Source organism: Lingula anatina, chromosome 2, assembly GCF_051362555.1.
Source record: "Lingula anatina isolate TDL-2025a chromosome 2, LinAna3.0, whole genome shotgun sequence".
Classification (NCBI taxonomy): Eukaryota; Metazoa; Brachiopoda; class Lingulata; order Lingulida; family Lingulidae; genus Lingula; species Lingula anatina.
The window spans coordinates 45,271,834-45,287,062 of NC_141768.1; the positions used below are offsets into that span (position 1 = coordinate 45,271,834).

General features: G+C 34.2%; 2 protein-coding genes across 10 annotated transcripts in view; one reads left to right on the top strand and one right to left on the bottom strand.

Annotated features, from left to right (window-relative positions):
- Window positions 1-4,681, top strand: part of LOC106160836 (calcium-dependent protein kinase C) — a 63,541-nt gene extending 58,860 nt beyond the window's left edge. For both annotated transcript variants that reach the window (XM_087004057.1, XM_087004058.1), the window contains one exon: window positions 1,831-4,681. Coding sequence is in view for 1 of the 2 variants with exons in the window: in XM_087004058.1 (XP_086860184.1) it covers window positions 1,831-1,983 (153 nt within the window). In the remaining variant the exon portion in view is untranslated. The remainder of the gene's footprint in view (window positions 1-1,830) is intronic.
- A 970-nt stretch (window positions 4,682-5,651) lies between these two features.
- Window positions 5,652-15,229, bottom strand: part of LOC106160828 (uncharacterized) — a 56,710-nt gene continuing 47,132 nt past the window's right edge. For 7 of the 8 annotated variants that reach the window (XM_013537589.2, XM_013537591.2, XM_087007336.1 and 4 more), the window contains 14 exons: window positions 15,113-15,208; window positions 14,800-14,889; window positions 14,281-14,388; window positions 13,890-13,987; window positions 12,914-13,168; window positions 12,553-12,679; window positions 11,872-11,986; window positions 11,468-11,543; window positions 10,946-11,054; window positions 10,444-10,566; window positions 9,419-10,240; window positions 8,811-8,932; window positions 8,007-8,171; window positions 5,652-7,653 (listed from right to left, as the gene is read on the bottom strand). In XM_013537589.2, the coding sequence (XP_013393043.2) occupies window positions 7,453-7,653; window positions 8,007-8,171; window positions 8,811-8,932; window positions 9,419-10,240; window positions 10,444-10,566; window positions 10,946-11,054; window positions 11,468-11,543; window positions 11,872-11,986; window positions 12,553-12,679; window positions 12,914-13,168; window positions 13,890-13,987; window positions 14,281-14,388; window positions 14,800-14,889; window positions 15,113-15,208 (2,507 nt within the window). In that variant the 3' untranslated portion in view covers window positions 5,652-7,452. The remainder of the gene's footprint in view (window positions 7,654-8,006; window positions 8,172-8,810; window positions 8,933-9,418; window positions 10,241-10,443; window positions 10,567-10,945; window positions 11,055-11,467; window positions 11,544-11,871; window positions 11,987-12,552; window positions 12,680-12,913; window positions 13,169-13,889; window positions 13,988-14,280; window positions 14,389-14,799; window positions 14,890-15,112; window positions 15,209-15,229) is intronic. The other variant, XM_087007337.1, reaches the window with a different exon arrangement.

The window sequence follows — 15,229 nt, forward strand, 5'->3', positions numbered from 1 at the left end:
TTTTCTACTTGATGTATACAACTATAGTTCTCAAAATTGTTTATTATGGCAGATGGGTCAAAGAAATTTGTCAAATACAATTTCGTTGTTGTTTTAATATGTGTACCCAAAGTCGACTGGTATGTATCTTACACCCCATTTCCATAGATTAGATCGACCTACTTTAGATCGACCTAACTCCCTGGGGGTTCACGCTAAATAGCTGTCAGCCGGGCGGACACGAAAGTTAATTACCCTCTTACAGCTTGTAGTAGGCGGGACGGACATTTAAGTCGGATTATCTGAAAGTAATCTAGTGAGACTCCCCGCGGGGACAGATCGATCTAAAATCTATGGGAATAGAGCCTTGGATAACGTCCTCTCTTACGTACCTGCCTCTCACTCTCAGCCGCTCCTATTTTGAAATGCACTATTTTGTAAATTATAGTGTTGGCTGTGACATCACATGAAATCTCTCTGTATCGTCTGAATTTTAAGTATTAATACATATAACAAAAGATATAACAAATCAAAGATGAGGCTAAATTTTTTTCTTTGGAAATGTTAGCAATTTGTATTTTGTCACTAAATAAAGATTGCTAGTACATAACTGCTAGTTACATTTGCATGTGTATACAGTACATTATACATATACATATACATATCAATGATGAGCACATTTTGAAAGTTAAATTGTTATGCTTAATGATGTGTTGAAGTAATGCCGTTTAAGTACATCATTGTGTAAATACACATCCCATGAACAGCATGGAATTTCTTTCATATGACTTAAATTTATCTTTGTCTTCAGAACTATTTCAGGGGCAGATATGTGGTTTGTGTACTATCTTGTTTGTTTATGACAGTTCTTCGCGGCGGTCCAAATAGAATCAGAAAAGACAGTGTTATTTAGGCATGATGTAGAAAAAATTGAAACACAGCAGTTTTGACTAATAACACTTGTTTGATTTTGATGGCATTGATAGCAATGTACACTGAATGTGAATATTCCACATACTCTTGGGATTTTTAGACCAAGGTATTTTTTTCTTGAAGAACCTTTTTAGACTAATTGAAATAAACAAAGTTGGCTTTGCTAAATCACCCATGAGTCAGATAGCTGCGTTCACCATTAGAATTTTCATCCATTATATGTTTCTGAATATAATCTGGCATTCAGCCAAAGTAATACATGAATAAAATCTTTTGAATTTTTTACTGTACTTACAAATATCATATTGGGATTAACATTATGTCATCATTAAGAGGATTTCTGTAGATCATAATCGAGGGAGCACCTACCATCAGAATCACCATGTTGTCTCCATGGTAACACTTGTTAGTCCAGTAACAGATTCAAATTATTTTTATTTATATGAGTTTACAAAAGTTATGAAATAAATTTTTACAAGTAACTTCACATGTACCTTGCCTTCAACATAAAAAACATATGAATGATTGGATTGCTGTCTGACTGCCAGGAGCATGGCTTTAATCATTGTTGCCAAAAACAGCTTGTTTAATTGTACCTTTTTACTCTAAATTGGCTTATGCTGTCTTTTCTATGTGAAGTAGGAGTTAGCTGTACAACAGTTGACATTACGATGGCAGGGAAGAGAAATTGCATACTTAAATATTACAAGTATGTCAAGTTTTGTTCTGAGAATAGAATTTGATTCTGTTGAAAACAAAGCAGAGGAAACTTTTCCTGCATCACTTCTGTTTGTTGGATGTCATTACGGGCCAAGGCTGAGGTATGTTGATTGGGGAAAGCATTGGACTATGAAACATTTGCCTACACATTCTGGGATGTATTTCTGAGAGCTTTTTTTTTCTATTTTCTTTTTGCAGAAAGCCAAAAAAGATGTCAGCAACTTTGACAAGGAATTCACAAAGGAGACTGCCAAGTTGACGCCAACTGACAAGCTGTTCATCATGAACTTGGATCAGACGGAATTTGCAGGGTTTTCTTTCGTCAACCCAGAGTTTATTGTCAAAGTGTGAAGGAATGTTATTGAAAAGATGTCTGCCAAGATTTGATACTTTACCCTTTTTTTCCTTTGGTGTGGTACATATTGGAGCAAGATGTGGATTATTATTATTAAGTGTGCTTGAACCAAAATTTGACTATTGTTAATTTTAGTTTTTTTTTCTTATTATCTTCTTTTGGGGGGGAGGGGGGGGGGAGCACTTATGAAAATGTTTCCTTTTGCCACTTACAGGAATTGCTGTCTGAACTAGTTGATAGAAGGTCAGGCAGTGACATTTCTGTTACTTTTTCTGAATACTTTCTACCTTTTCATTTTGATATATACCTTACTTAAAGTAACTTACAGTATCTCATAATCTATTTTACATATTTAAAAAATGTGTAATACAGGGTACGGCAGATATTCAGAAAGAGCATTTTTTCCTATTTTTAAGCAGATTTTTTCACCATTCAGATTTTTTCTTTTATTTGTATTATTGCCCTGAAAACTGAAAACCTGCATAATTACATCATATTAGATGTGAATACAGAAAAGGCTCACCAAGTGGAGATCAGTGCTTGCTTCAGGTTTTTTTTTTCTTTTTGCTTGTATAATTGCTTGTAAAATTTGAAATTAGTAATGAGTGAAAAAATCTGCGATAATTCAAGTGAGCATAATAACACTTAAAAACTAATTTCAAGTGATGATATGTAAGTAGCGAAATATGAAGATGAAGAACAGTAACGTGTATAAATCAAACTGGGTGTTAATACTCCTCTCTTCGTACAGTTTCTCTTAACATGATAATTTAGTATAAGATATACAGGTGTACACGTTTACTATGTGGAAGCTTCCTAGATGGGCACATAAGTCAGATGATTAGTGGTTTTGTATAGGAAATACTTGGCTTTGGTGCTTCTTATTGTTAGAATATGCTGTGCAGTATAACTTGCTGCAGAATTACAATTTGATAATTAAATGATGTGAATGTCGCATATTACAGTTTTACTTAATTGCCTGTACTTCTCAACCAAATTGATCTGCATTGCTGTTTACAGTGGGTAGAAAATTTGGAAAAAAAGTATAAAATAATACCTCAAGCAGCTTTTTTTCTTGAAGGTCACATTAATGACCTTTTTGTATGATGAGAATTGAGAAGTTTTAGGAAAAAATGGAAGAAGGGTTATTGTACTAAAGTGCTTTGTTGCAAAGAAATACACAATATTTTAATTAATTTTTTTTCATGTCATCTGTATCTTGGGTGGGCTGAATTTTTGGGAATATTTACCTTTAGTCTTCAAGGGGAACCTGTGGTATATTGAAGAGCACATGCCTTTGTATATTTTTGCTGATAATATTTGTTTTTACAATAGAATGTCAACATCAGTGTAAAAAAATTACAGAAAAAAAATTGTAAATTATCAAGTACTTCTATAAAGTGCAATTTATATTCCTATAGAATTTTGGGTAGTCTTTGTCATCTTTTTTCAGATAAGCATATTATATATAACTGAATACAGGATTTGGGAAGAGTAGACCACATTTTTTCAAGAGATGTACATGTACAATTTACAACACCTTTAGGGCAACCTGGCCTCAAATTATCTTATATGCTAGTATGTATAATCTACATTTTATAACCTTTTCTTCTTTTGGTTTATATTATTAAACCAAAGTGGACAGTAATGTGCAATCACTAAAATTTCACTTGGTGTAAAGATGCAATGTTGGAGCAGGCAGTTGTGGTTTTATATCTTAAGTGAAAATTAAAAGAAATATCACACTCTGTGGACATCAACACAAAAGACACAAACATTAAAGACATTTGAAATCCTGTATGCTGTCCCAGTGAGCATTAACAGTCAGAAAATAATGTTTATTCTTAGTGTGTATTATCCATGTATTAATTTTTATAGCTTGTGATGTATACTTAATGTGTATTTTTGCTCATATCTTTTTTATGAACATTGGAAGCTTGAGATAGACCATCAAATGTTTAAACTTAATGCCAAGCTTTGACTATTCCTTATCATCAAACTGTGCAAGAAAAAAGTTTGATGATGTAGATTAAGTTGGAAGGTCAAATGTAATCCACAAAGGTTGGCAAAAATGTAAGTAGGTTGTCTTTATAAAGTAAAAAGACTTTGAATATGAAAGAAATTAATGATTACATTTTTACAAACAAATGTGTAAATCTTAAGAAATATGTTGGTTAGGAAACTGTGAATTTTATTAAAGAACCAGAAAATATATTATATAGATGACATGAAATCCCAATGTGTGGATAAAGTCAGAAATAACACTCATGAAAGGAAGCTGTGTTCACTCTAGCACAAATTTTGGAAAAAAAACTTTTGAACCAGAATATTGACTGAGCTACAAATCATAAGTCACAATTTTTCAGCCAAAATGTATAATTTTTAGACCTAAATCAATACGCTAAGTGTCACCTTGAATCCAAAGATATGTAGGATTTGTTCTTCTTCCATTTATCCATTTCCATATTTCCAATGTCTCGTTATCTTATGCAAGAAGTGGTACCTTGTGATCCAGAGTGAGTAGGGCAGTCACTGGAGGGGGTACTAAGTTCTACAGATCATTATTAACAGGTATGGGGACTTATTTTCTCAGTATATTGTCATTTCTTTCCTGATATACTGAAGCCATTATTGTTATATGTTTAACTTTTTTTAAAACTTCAATTGCAAATATATGTCATTAAACATTATAAATCTTAGTTGTTCATTATATGTACTCTAAAATATGAAGCATAATGCGAACTAGAAATGCACATATTTTTAAAATTTTTATTTGATTTTTTGTTACACTATTGTTATAATAGTGTCTCCCTCCCAAACAATCCCTTTTAAAAAGTTAACTTGAAGTTGCTGCAAAAATGATCAAATTTTATAAGATATATTACAGTTGTTATGAGAATCCTGTGTTAATCTCTGTATATAACATGCAACCCAAACAAAATTTAGACAATTCATGCCACCATTGTGGTAGCTGTGCCACTTCAAGTCACAACCGAGAATGCAATTTTGTCTGGATACTATGATTGCCTTAGGGACCATTCCCACAGATATTTGGATTGATCTATCTCCCTCGGGAGTCTCACTAAATTCCCATCGAAGTCGGTTGTCGCTAACGTCGTTATTGAAAATGAGCTTTCTGCGCATGCGTATTACTGCCACGTGGAAATATGGCCGCTTTGCCGTCAAATTCATCTCTAGGATCACTTTCAAATTACAGGACAATTACAGGACGCAAAACAGTACAGCCCCAATAGTAGCTCAAAATTTCGAAAACATTCAACAGAAGTTTACCTCACAACATAATTACTCATTTTTTGCGGGTTTGTAATTAGGCAACAATGGTTTATACCTTGCATCAGGGCCACCATATCTGCAAAAAATATTTCATGCACAAAAGTATTCATGACTTTCTTAAGCTTTCCTTTTTAAACTTCGATTGCAAGTACATATTATCAAAACGTACCTTGTTAAGGGGGCTAGACAGGTTATAAAGGCCTACTTCTGGGAAACAAGTTTTCCCCATTTCTTGTAGTACATATGTTGCTTATTAACAATATTAGTGCAATAAAAAGCATAAACACCTTTAGAGTAATGCCCTTATTTCTTCATCACATTCATTCTACAAAAAAATTTAAGGGTAGTATTGTAAGAAGTGACAAGGCAATTCCATGTATTTATGTTTATTTCTGTATTTTTACAGCATAGCTGTTACACAATATCATAATAACATCGCCACCCCCTCCCTCAAAAACCTTTTTTATAGTTCACATAAAAAAGCGGTATTTCACATATAAATGCATTGGGAACCAGCTTTCATATACCGATTTGGAAGATTTTCTTATTTACTGAAAAGCAGCTGTCAAGACTGCTTTGTTCTGTGTTGAATTAAAACTACAAAATTTTAAGACCAAAATTAAACAGCAAATCCACGTCTGGACTTAAATCAACAATTGCACCATATGTATTGCTTCAACGGCATACAGGAAGTAGGACTAGAGACTGTGGCCGAATTACTTGTGATTTGCTCCAATGACATGTATTAAAGTCTGCAATTGAACATCACAATAATTTCTTGTGCTTTGGTATAAGATCAGGACTTTATAAGTCCTTTCAAGGCTCTGTTCTTACTTTTTACTTAAAAAATAAAGATTGTGCATTATTCATACTATTCATATATTCATTTTACACTGTATTTCTAACATTGAGCACCAGTACGTCTTTAAAATAGCTCTCAAAGCTAAGATGGAAATGTTTCAAAAAATGACTGTATATAGTTGCTGTCACACTCCCACACTCTTTTTCTCCTCAAAAACAAAAAAGGCTTTCACTTCATCACAACATTACATATAAAAAGAAAGGCTCGCAGTACTGATAATGTGCAGAACATTGTTTTGGTGCAATATGACAACTACAAAATTTAAGCTTAATCCTTCATCCTAAGTTCAGCTCCGATTGGTCACTCGGCTACATTCCACTGTATACAAAATATGTACGACTGCAATGAACGTTCCTCTCTTGCATCAACATTGTAGTTCATTTCACTTATCACAGTTCAAGAAGCTGCCCCTAGATATTGGAGACAACCGTATCAACATTTTCCATACTTTTTAACAATGACAATTTAGATGCTGTAACATGTTTAAAAAAGCACTGTACAAAGTGAATAAGCACTGCTTGAAACTTATGAAATATATGGCACTAAACTAGAAACATGAAATTACACAAACATCTGTGTAAAACTCCTACTTCTGAGTATCTGATATCATATTCTGCTTCTCAACGAGACGATAATATAATACAAGCAGCAAACCTGTTACTACTAGGGCATAGTATACATACACTTCATTTAATAAGTAGATAAAACTGGAAAGAGTGATTTAAACAAAAAGAGAAGAAATTAGTGGACTTGTGCATGCTGCATCATTAAAAACACTAAAAATACTACAAAAAGCAAGTTAAATATGATCAGTTTAACACCATGAAAGGTACAAAGATCTCATTATTTCAGTTCTATAACAATATTGAGCTAAGTTATATTCCTAAAAAACGAGCAATTTTATTAATAAAATGTCTATGAATCCTTTTGAAATAATAAAATCCACCATTATATAGTGTTCCTTTTTGACAACATATTTGCTTATCAACCAGACTTTTAAAATATTTTTTGGAAAATTCCCAGCATATAAAGGAACTTGGATGTGTTATAGTTCTTTGTTAGCCTGGCCTTCTTGCTTGCCAACATAAAAATACACTTCCATACACTGAAATCCTAACAACTTGAACATCCTCATTTTCAATTGATATTGCAGGTTGTATATCTCCAATGCTTCATTTATTTACTCACTTGTTTTCAACTTAGTTCTAGGGTTCTGTGTTTCCTGTAACTTTACTTGTAAAAAAGCAATACTCCAGCTAAAACCCAGGGAAGTGAATCTTTTTGTCCTCCATGTATGAAAGAGCAACGCCTAGCTTGACCCCAGAACCCCCGGCTCGTGAGCAATAGTTCCAACAGTGGGGTCATATGAACCAGCTAAATAGTAGACATCTTCATCTAACAATCCTCGTATTCTACGATTTTTGTACTCCTGGTACGAGATAACTTCACACTTGTGAGATATCGTCTGGACATCATTTTCATCTACATGTGGAGACTGGTACAGGGCACCCTGGAAGACATAATCCATTGTGTTAGAGGAGCAAAGGTGACTGTGTTAGAGGAGCAAAGATGATTGTGACAGAAACGAAATGGTTTTGATATCGATTTACTACTGAGAGCACATTGGAAGCTTTTTTTCTTCTGACTTTTACTTATCTCCACAGAAAGGTGTATAGTTGCAAACATTTGAAGTAAACATTTTTCAACTGTAACTACCATGTCACACATAATGCAATATCAACATTCATTAGAAAAGTATAATCCAAAAAATTAAGAATTTTAGTTTTTGCAGTTGTTAATCATATAATAATAAATGCCAACATCCAATAAAGATCCATATCTGACTTTTAACATGTCCTTTACCTTCATCTCCAGTAGTTTGCGCCCTCCCTTGGTTTCCTCGGGGTGATAGAACCATTTGACTCTTACCACCATGTTGCCTCCCCACGCCTCCCACATGCTCTCAATACGGCCAATATACGGGCAGTTGGGTCGCCCTGTTGACAAAAATACTGCACTTTCACCAACCTGGAAGACATAATATTATATAAACATTTAAGTATTAACTTTCCTGCAGAATTTGAGAAAACTGTTGATGATGATGGAACCACTTTCTCAATGTCTTATTCTGAATCTCAGAAAACTAATAATGAATCTTTCATGTTTATGAATGCATGCACATCTATCAGGTCATTTGAAGTTGTTTTTTTAAATCTTAATTTAAGTCTAAGTTTAAGTAATGATTAAATTCATCGATTAATCATACTTTCAGTGCAGCTTTGGGTGTTATTCCCTTGTCTATAACATGTCAAATACATGTAGTACATTTACTCTTTTTGAAAACTATTAAGATCCAAGTACTGTCAGAGGGCAAGTCGCACAAAAAAAACTTATAACTGAAAATTCTCATCTGTTCCTATTCGAGCTAAATCTGTGGTAGATTGCCATAACACAGTTACTATCAGTGTAAAAAAAATGGCATATCTTTCTTTTTGTAACACAGGTGCTATACTCCTTCAAATGTGCTACTACCAAGTGATATTGTGTCAAAATTAATGAAATATTTAAACCTCATCTTTTGGTGTAAAGTATTTTTGTCTCTTTTTTTGTAACACAAGCCCCTGCAATGTTGGTAATCCTGGGTAGGTGGTTTTCCAGACTGCTTACCTCAATGGTTTCTTTACTTCTGCAAATTGAACGGTAAAATTCCTTCTTTGCCTTCCCTTTAAGGCCAGGTCTCTTAGTTGATGTGCCTAACCAGCGCCATAACTGACGTGCAGGTAGGAAAGCTGAAAACAAATTGTAAAATTGATACAGATAATAAAAAAAGAAGAGACTTGTCCTTATTAACTGGGCTTAAAAAGCTGAAAAATGCGAAATATGTTCAAAGTCATGTAACAGCCAAAGCAAAGAAACTCTTCAGTAATCATAAGCTCATGCATCTAAATAAATCTATTAGCAAATGATAAAGATGATTTGGTTTTGCTGATAAATAATATTAACCATTTGTTTTTTTGGCAAGTAACATTGACTTGATGACAAATAAGTACCTAAGTACTGCTAGATTGACCCTAGATAAGCATACATGCAGCATAAAAAAGAAACATGTTCATATCAAGTTGTTGAAAATACCTACGTATTTGGCTATGCTTGTAAACACTAAGGGAATGTGGAAAACTGATAAACACACATCTACTGTGAAGTAAATAATGTGCTGTGGACACTGGTTCACTGTGCAACAAATCAGTATCTCCAATCTTTAATCTTTAATTTACCTGCCATTCTACTTTGCTCAATAGAGGGCATCCTGTCAGCCCTTTTCTTTTTCATTCCACCTTGTTGCTGACTAGTACCTTTTACTTTGCTCTTGGAGGAAGATTTGTGGTCACTGTCCAAGTCATCATCTGACAATTCGGACAAACTCTCCTCTTCACTGTAATCTGACTCCTCGGATGAACTGTTATCCGAACTATCACTGTCATCTTGCAACCCAGAATCCCCGCTGCCTGGTTTCAATTCGGATCCATAACAGCTGCTGGGAGTTCTGTACTCATTCTGCGGCAGTTTAAGTCCCTGCAACAGCTCCGAGCTTGGCAGGCCGAACACGTCGTCATCATTAAGAGCGTAACTGTTGGACTTAGATATAACGCTACCAAAGTGCTGATGATGCTTCAGGCTGGCCATACTTATTTTCCTATATTTTTCCTTTATTTTGTGCTTCTTGTGTTTCAACCTGGAATGTTCCAATTGATGATGTCCTTTGATCTTCTTTGACAACATGCCAGTCTTAAACTTAGGTGGCCTTCCACGAGGCTTACCCAGAGAGAGTTTACTCAAGTTTTCCTCCAAGAAAACTTCATCATCTAAGCCACCACCTTCATCAAATTTGCTAAGGGCTGGTGGCTCCATCTTTGGCTTTTTAGGTGGCCTTCCTGGTCCTCTCTTGACCTTGACCTCTGGTGCACTATGCTGGCGCTGATATTCAGTGATTGTGTTGGCCACTGTAAGCTTCTTTTCTCTGCTATCAGCTGCCAACTCATCTGAGATTGTTCTACGTCTTCTTTTACCAACCAACAACAGTGGGCTTGGTTCAGTATCTGTCAAAAAGAACAAAAATGTTTGAGATCATGAAAATGCTAGCTGATTATACGCTCAACTATCTTTAAATTTTACTCTTGTGCTCTGGTTTTCAACTCACATTAAGTCACTTTACAATTTTTCTAGTCTAAATTCTATGAAAGACTTACTAATAATGGGATAATCTGGTGTGAGGAGTCTAGTCTAAATATAAAAGACTTACTAATAATGGGATAATCTGGTGTGAGGAGCCGAATGTGATCAATTGGTATCTTGCCAGAGTCGCCATCATCAAACTCCACATTGATCAAGTGCTTGCTGCTGGAGGTGTATGGATTTGGACTTCCTGGAAAATGGCAAAGATCAACACCAATTTCACGGAAATCTCAATTTCAATACCTTCAAGAAATTCATTAATGTAATCAAGTGTCAAAATAAATAATACCTCCTGAATGACTATAGACACAACAAATTCTTGAGTATCATCAAATTCCACATTAAGCATATCTTAAAAATATATTCTAAGGAACAAATAAACAATGGTACATACTACAATTAACTTAAAAAAGAAAAAGAAAATTCTCCTAAACTTTCTGTCCCATCATATCATATCCAGTGGTAGTAAAAGCTAAAATGTAACAGATTACTGTGTTGACCCAAATATAAGGCTCTGGTCTCAAACTTCTCCAAAAATCTCATTCCGTGATTCTCTTTGTCGATCTTACCTTTGCTGACAGTGCCAGGGTAAAGGCAGCTGAACTGTTGGCTCCAATACGCACAGACTCTAGCGCCCTCTGGGAGATATCTGGGAGAACCTACCCTCACATCTATGATCTGAAAAACAAGTCACACTCAAGGTCACAGAAAAGAAGCAGAATTACTGTTATCCAATATTAGGACTTAAGTTTTTTAAAAATATTATTCCCTATGGAGATATTTTGTCAAATAATAATTCACTAAAATCGGGAAAAATAGTTTCATAATAAAAAATATTTGCAACATCATAAACCATGGACATAAACATATTTTGCAAATCTATTTCTGGTTTTACAATGTCTGTCAATATGGCCACTACAATGTTGCATTTTCCCCAACAATATGACATCAGCTAGTCACTGATGGTTTAGCTATTGTCCAGAAATATATTTTATAAGTGTGTGTGTGTGTGTGTGTGTGTGTGTGTGTGTGTGCGTGCGTATAATCTTCAATGGATGTCTAGTAATTTTCATAACCCAAAGGATACTTACAGCTTCTTTCAGCAACTCTTCTTGTGAGTAGATATGGGGCCTTCCTCCTCTCTCTCCATCTATCACAACCCCATAGCTGGAAAGTACAGAATTTCCAATCAGTGTAAGTCAACTACTCATGCAGTAAATATAAAGTGACATTATTTTCAAAATTACTACCACAGAGTTTAAGATTTTTGTAAAATAATGCTGGTTTAAAGAGTTTCAATATATTTTTATGCTATTAATTTATCACACATTTTAATCAAAATTAAAAAGAACAGAGCTGAAATGAAGAAAGTATGTTCAAGGTTTTGAGCATTCTGGACAATAACCCAGTAGTAGTAGTAGTAGTAGCTGAAGAAATAGTAGCAGTAATAGTAGTACAGGTAAAAATAAAACCCAAACGAGACAGAATTACTCACATATCTGGAGGTTGAATAGCCTTCACTTGGCCCTCATAAAAATGGCCATCTTTGGGCAGCAGCACCCTCAGTCCATCTTTCAGCTCTTCTTTGGCAATCACGCAAGATCTTGGCTCTGAAATTGTCCATTAATCAACATTTAACTTTAAACCTTGTATAATATTGCCTTTCTTCACTATTACCACTCTGCGTAAATTTTAAAACTTCCCTTGGAATTTATTAAATCATATACATTGAGGCAATTACTTCTTTCTGAGAATTTTTGAAAGCAAACTTTTAACTTAAATAAAATCATAAATTCTTCAACTTATATAAAATTAAAAACTAAGCAATGCATGACTATTTCATATTTTCTCCAGTTTGTTGAAAATAACTACCAGATATATCTGATATCAATAATTTAACAAATTCAAGAAAAGGAAACTTAATGGTGGGAATAGAAAAAGTAAACAATTTAAGGAATGCAGGTAAACAGGAAAAAATATGAACAAGGAAGATAAATATTTCATCAGCTGTGTTATGTTATAAGAATGAAGTAATTTTTCTTTGCTTAATTTTGCTGCTAGACATCATAGTTCTACTACACATTGAAATATTAGGTGGTAAAAAAACTATTTCAATACTAAGCTGTTGACTGAAGAAAAATTACTTCATTCTTAGGAACAAGGTTTTAATGCATACCAGGAGTTGTTGGCCTCTCTCTCAGAGCACTGAGGGGAACATTGTCACCATCACTGCTGCTGTCAGACTCTGAGTCAGTGTACACTTGACTAAATTTAATACGCTGGTTCTTCAGCCGAGACAGGAGCTGGAAAATAAATATATTTTATGAACAATAAAACAAGTGATTGCAGTCACATATTATGGTGTAACTTACTGACGTAGCAGACGGCCTAGTAGAAATGACAGAAAATGGCCAATAAGATTTATTCTTTTGGGGAATTTAATTATGTATTCCAAATAATATGTTCTCAAAGACAGAACTTTCTGTATTATCATTTAGTTCACAGATTTTACACCAAAATCATGTCTGCCAGCTTACAGATTTTGACTTGTCAGTTTGTCCCTTGTTCATTTTGGCTTTGGCATATTTCTTGGTAACTTTTTGTGACATGGTTTGAGCTGTGCTCTTGGCTTTGGGGCGACCCAGCATCATATTCATGGTTCCCGACCCCTTGAATGGGTTTGTATTGGGACCAGATGGAGACGGTGATGGACTGGTGTCATTAAGAAATATTCTTTCGCTTCTCCTACGATTCCACTCTTCGTCTAGGAACATATTACAGTTTGTATCAACCTGAAATGTTAACATCTGCACATTATTATCCAGTAGTAAACTTAATCAGTTTTGCTAAACACAGAGTTATAATGGCAGTTTCTTGAATCAACAGCCAGCTTAAATCAGAGTTGTATTGATTTGTAATGTTTCAATGATTCCTAATGTAGCCTAATTCCCCAAAGGTGACTAGACAGACATCCAAATATTGGTGAACAATAATTCCTGATTTCAGCTATTGACTTAAGAATCGATCATAGTAATGAACTGTTTATAATGATGCATTTAATTGCTTCTGTAATAGCGTCTTTTAAGTTTTAAACAGAGTTTAATAAAAGAAAATAATTTCAAGTTATTGCATTATAAGCTTAAAATGAATTTAGAAAATCAAAATATTTATACTTATAGCATTACGAACTTTAAATAAAATGAAAATCAAAACATGACCTGTATTGCCTATAATTTTAATCTATTGATAGATCAATTTATATGTTCTGATTGCTGAAACTTGATAAGAAGCCACAAATACTATTGTGAGAAAAATATTTTTATTCTGTGAGACTTGGCTTCCATCTTTGGTATTTCCACTTCGTAATACCCAAGACTGCCTTCTTGGTAAATAAGTTAATTAACATTGTTCTAGGGCCCCATTTAAGCCATGAATCAAGGAAAAAACTTGATTATCAACATAATCTCTAGGTTATTGTGTTGGGAGAATGGGAAGGTTTACTGGATTACATACCTGCAGTTGGTTCATCAGTGATGGCGACTTTGTGGATTGTTTGTCATTCATCACTGACAGCATTCCATAGCTCTTTGGCTTTTTGGCAACAATAGTTTCTGAAAGAAAAAAGTAAATCACGACTGAATTCCAAAATTTTCCTGATTTCATAATATGTCCAATTTTGTCTCTTTTCCTAAAATATTAAAATCCCATGTAAAACAAATATGTCAAATTCTTGTACTTCCGTCTTCAAATCTTTGAATCACCTTAAAAACTATAGTTTTTTAAAATAATTTTGCAAGCATTAAATTAACCTTTCAAAATACACACACTTCAGTAAGAGGCATTCAGGAGGGAACTTTTACTCCATGGTTTAATTCAGGTGTATAGTCTCTGTTAAATACATTACCTGTCTGTCCAGCAGAGGGCTTTGTTGGGTTGAATTTCTTCGGGCGGCCTGGCTTGCGTTTCTTAATCACTGGCTGGGTACTGGAAAGAGTTGGCATATTGCACGGAACTGGAAAGATAAACGGAGATAATGCCTTAAATATAATAACATATTAGGTTTATGGAGATTATTAGACATCTGGTTGAGATAATGTATACACAGATTCTATATAGAGAATATATTATATAGATTCTTGACTATGTTTATTGACTTATAATGGCTGTTGGTAGCTGACTCAAGTGACGATGACTACCAGTTACAGTTCTCACTAGGAAGATATAACAGCACCACAGTTGTAGTAATCATATTGAAAATACTGTAAGTGAAGAAACTGATTAAAATGTGTGTACAAAATAACATACTGACAGTGCAATTCACCATTATTTTTTAGTTTTACCAATAGCAATGATAATACAGTTCAATTGTTAATTAATCACGGACACCCTTTAATACTATATATACTTTATGCTTAAAACTCACCAGCAACTTTCCCTTCTTTTCCAACAAGTGGTCTGGTTCTAGGTCTGCCTCGTTTTCTTTTAACAGGCTCTTCTCCATTTTTTTCTAAATCTACAAGAAAACAATGTACAAGGTCAAAATCATAACTGACGTCCCTGAAACAAATACGAAGTTAAGAAGTTTGCTGTGGGTGCATGATTAAATTATTGTGCATAGTACAAGATGTAACTTTTTTTGTATAAAATCACCAGGCTTTTTAAATTTTTGGCAATATATTTTTCTCTAACTGTGATAATGTTTCAAAATGATGCTGGTATTTTTAAATAAAACTTACTTTTGAATGACAAAGAGTCTTCGCTACGAGCTGGGCTTTTGGAAGATGCCCTTCTTGGTGAAACAGCGGCTCCCATGTCTGACGATCTTCGAGTACCTGCCAGAGTAAAACGAATGA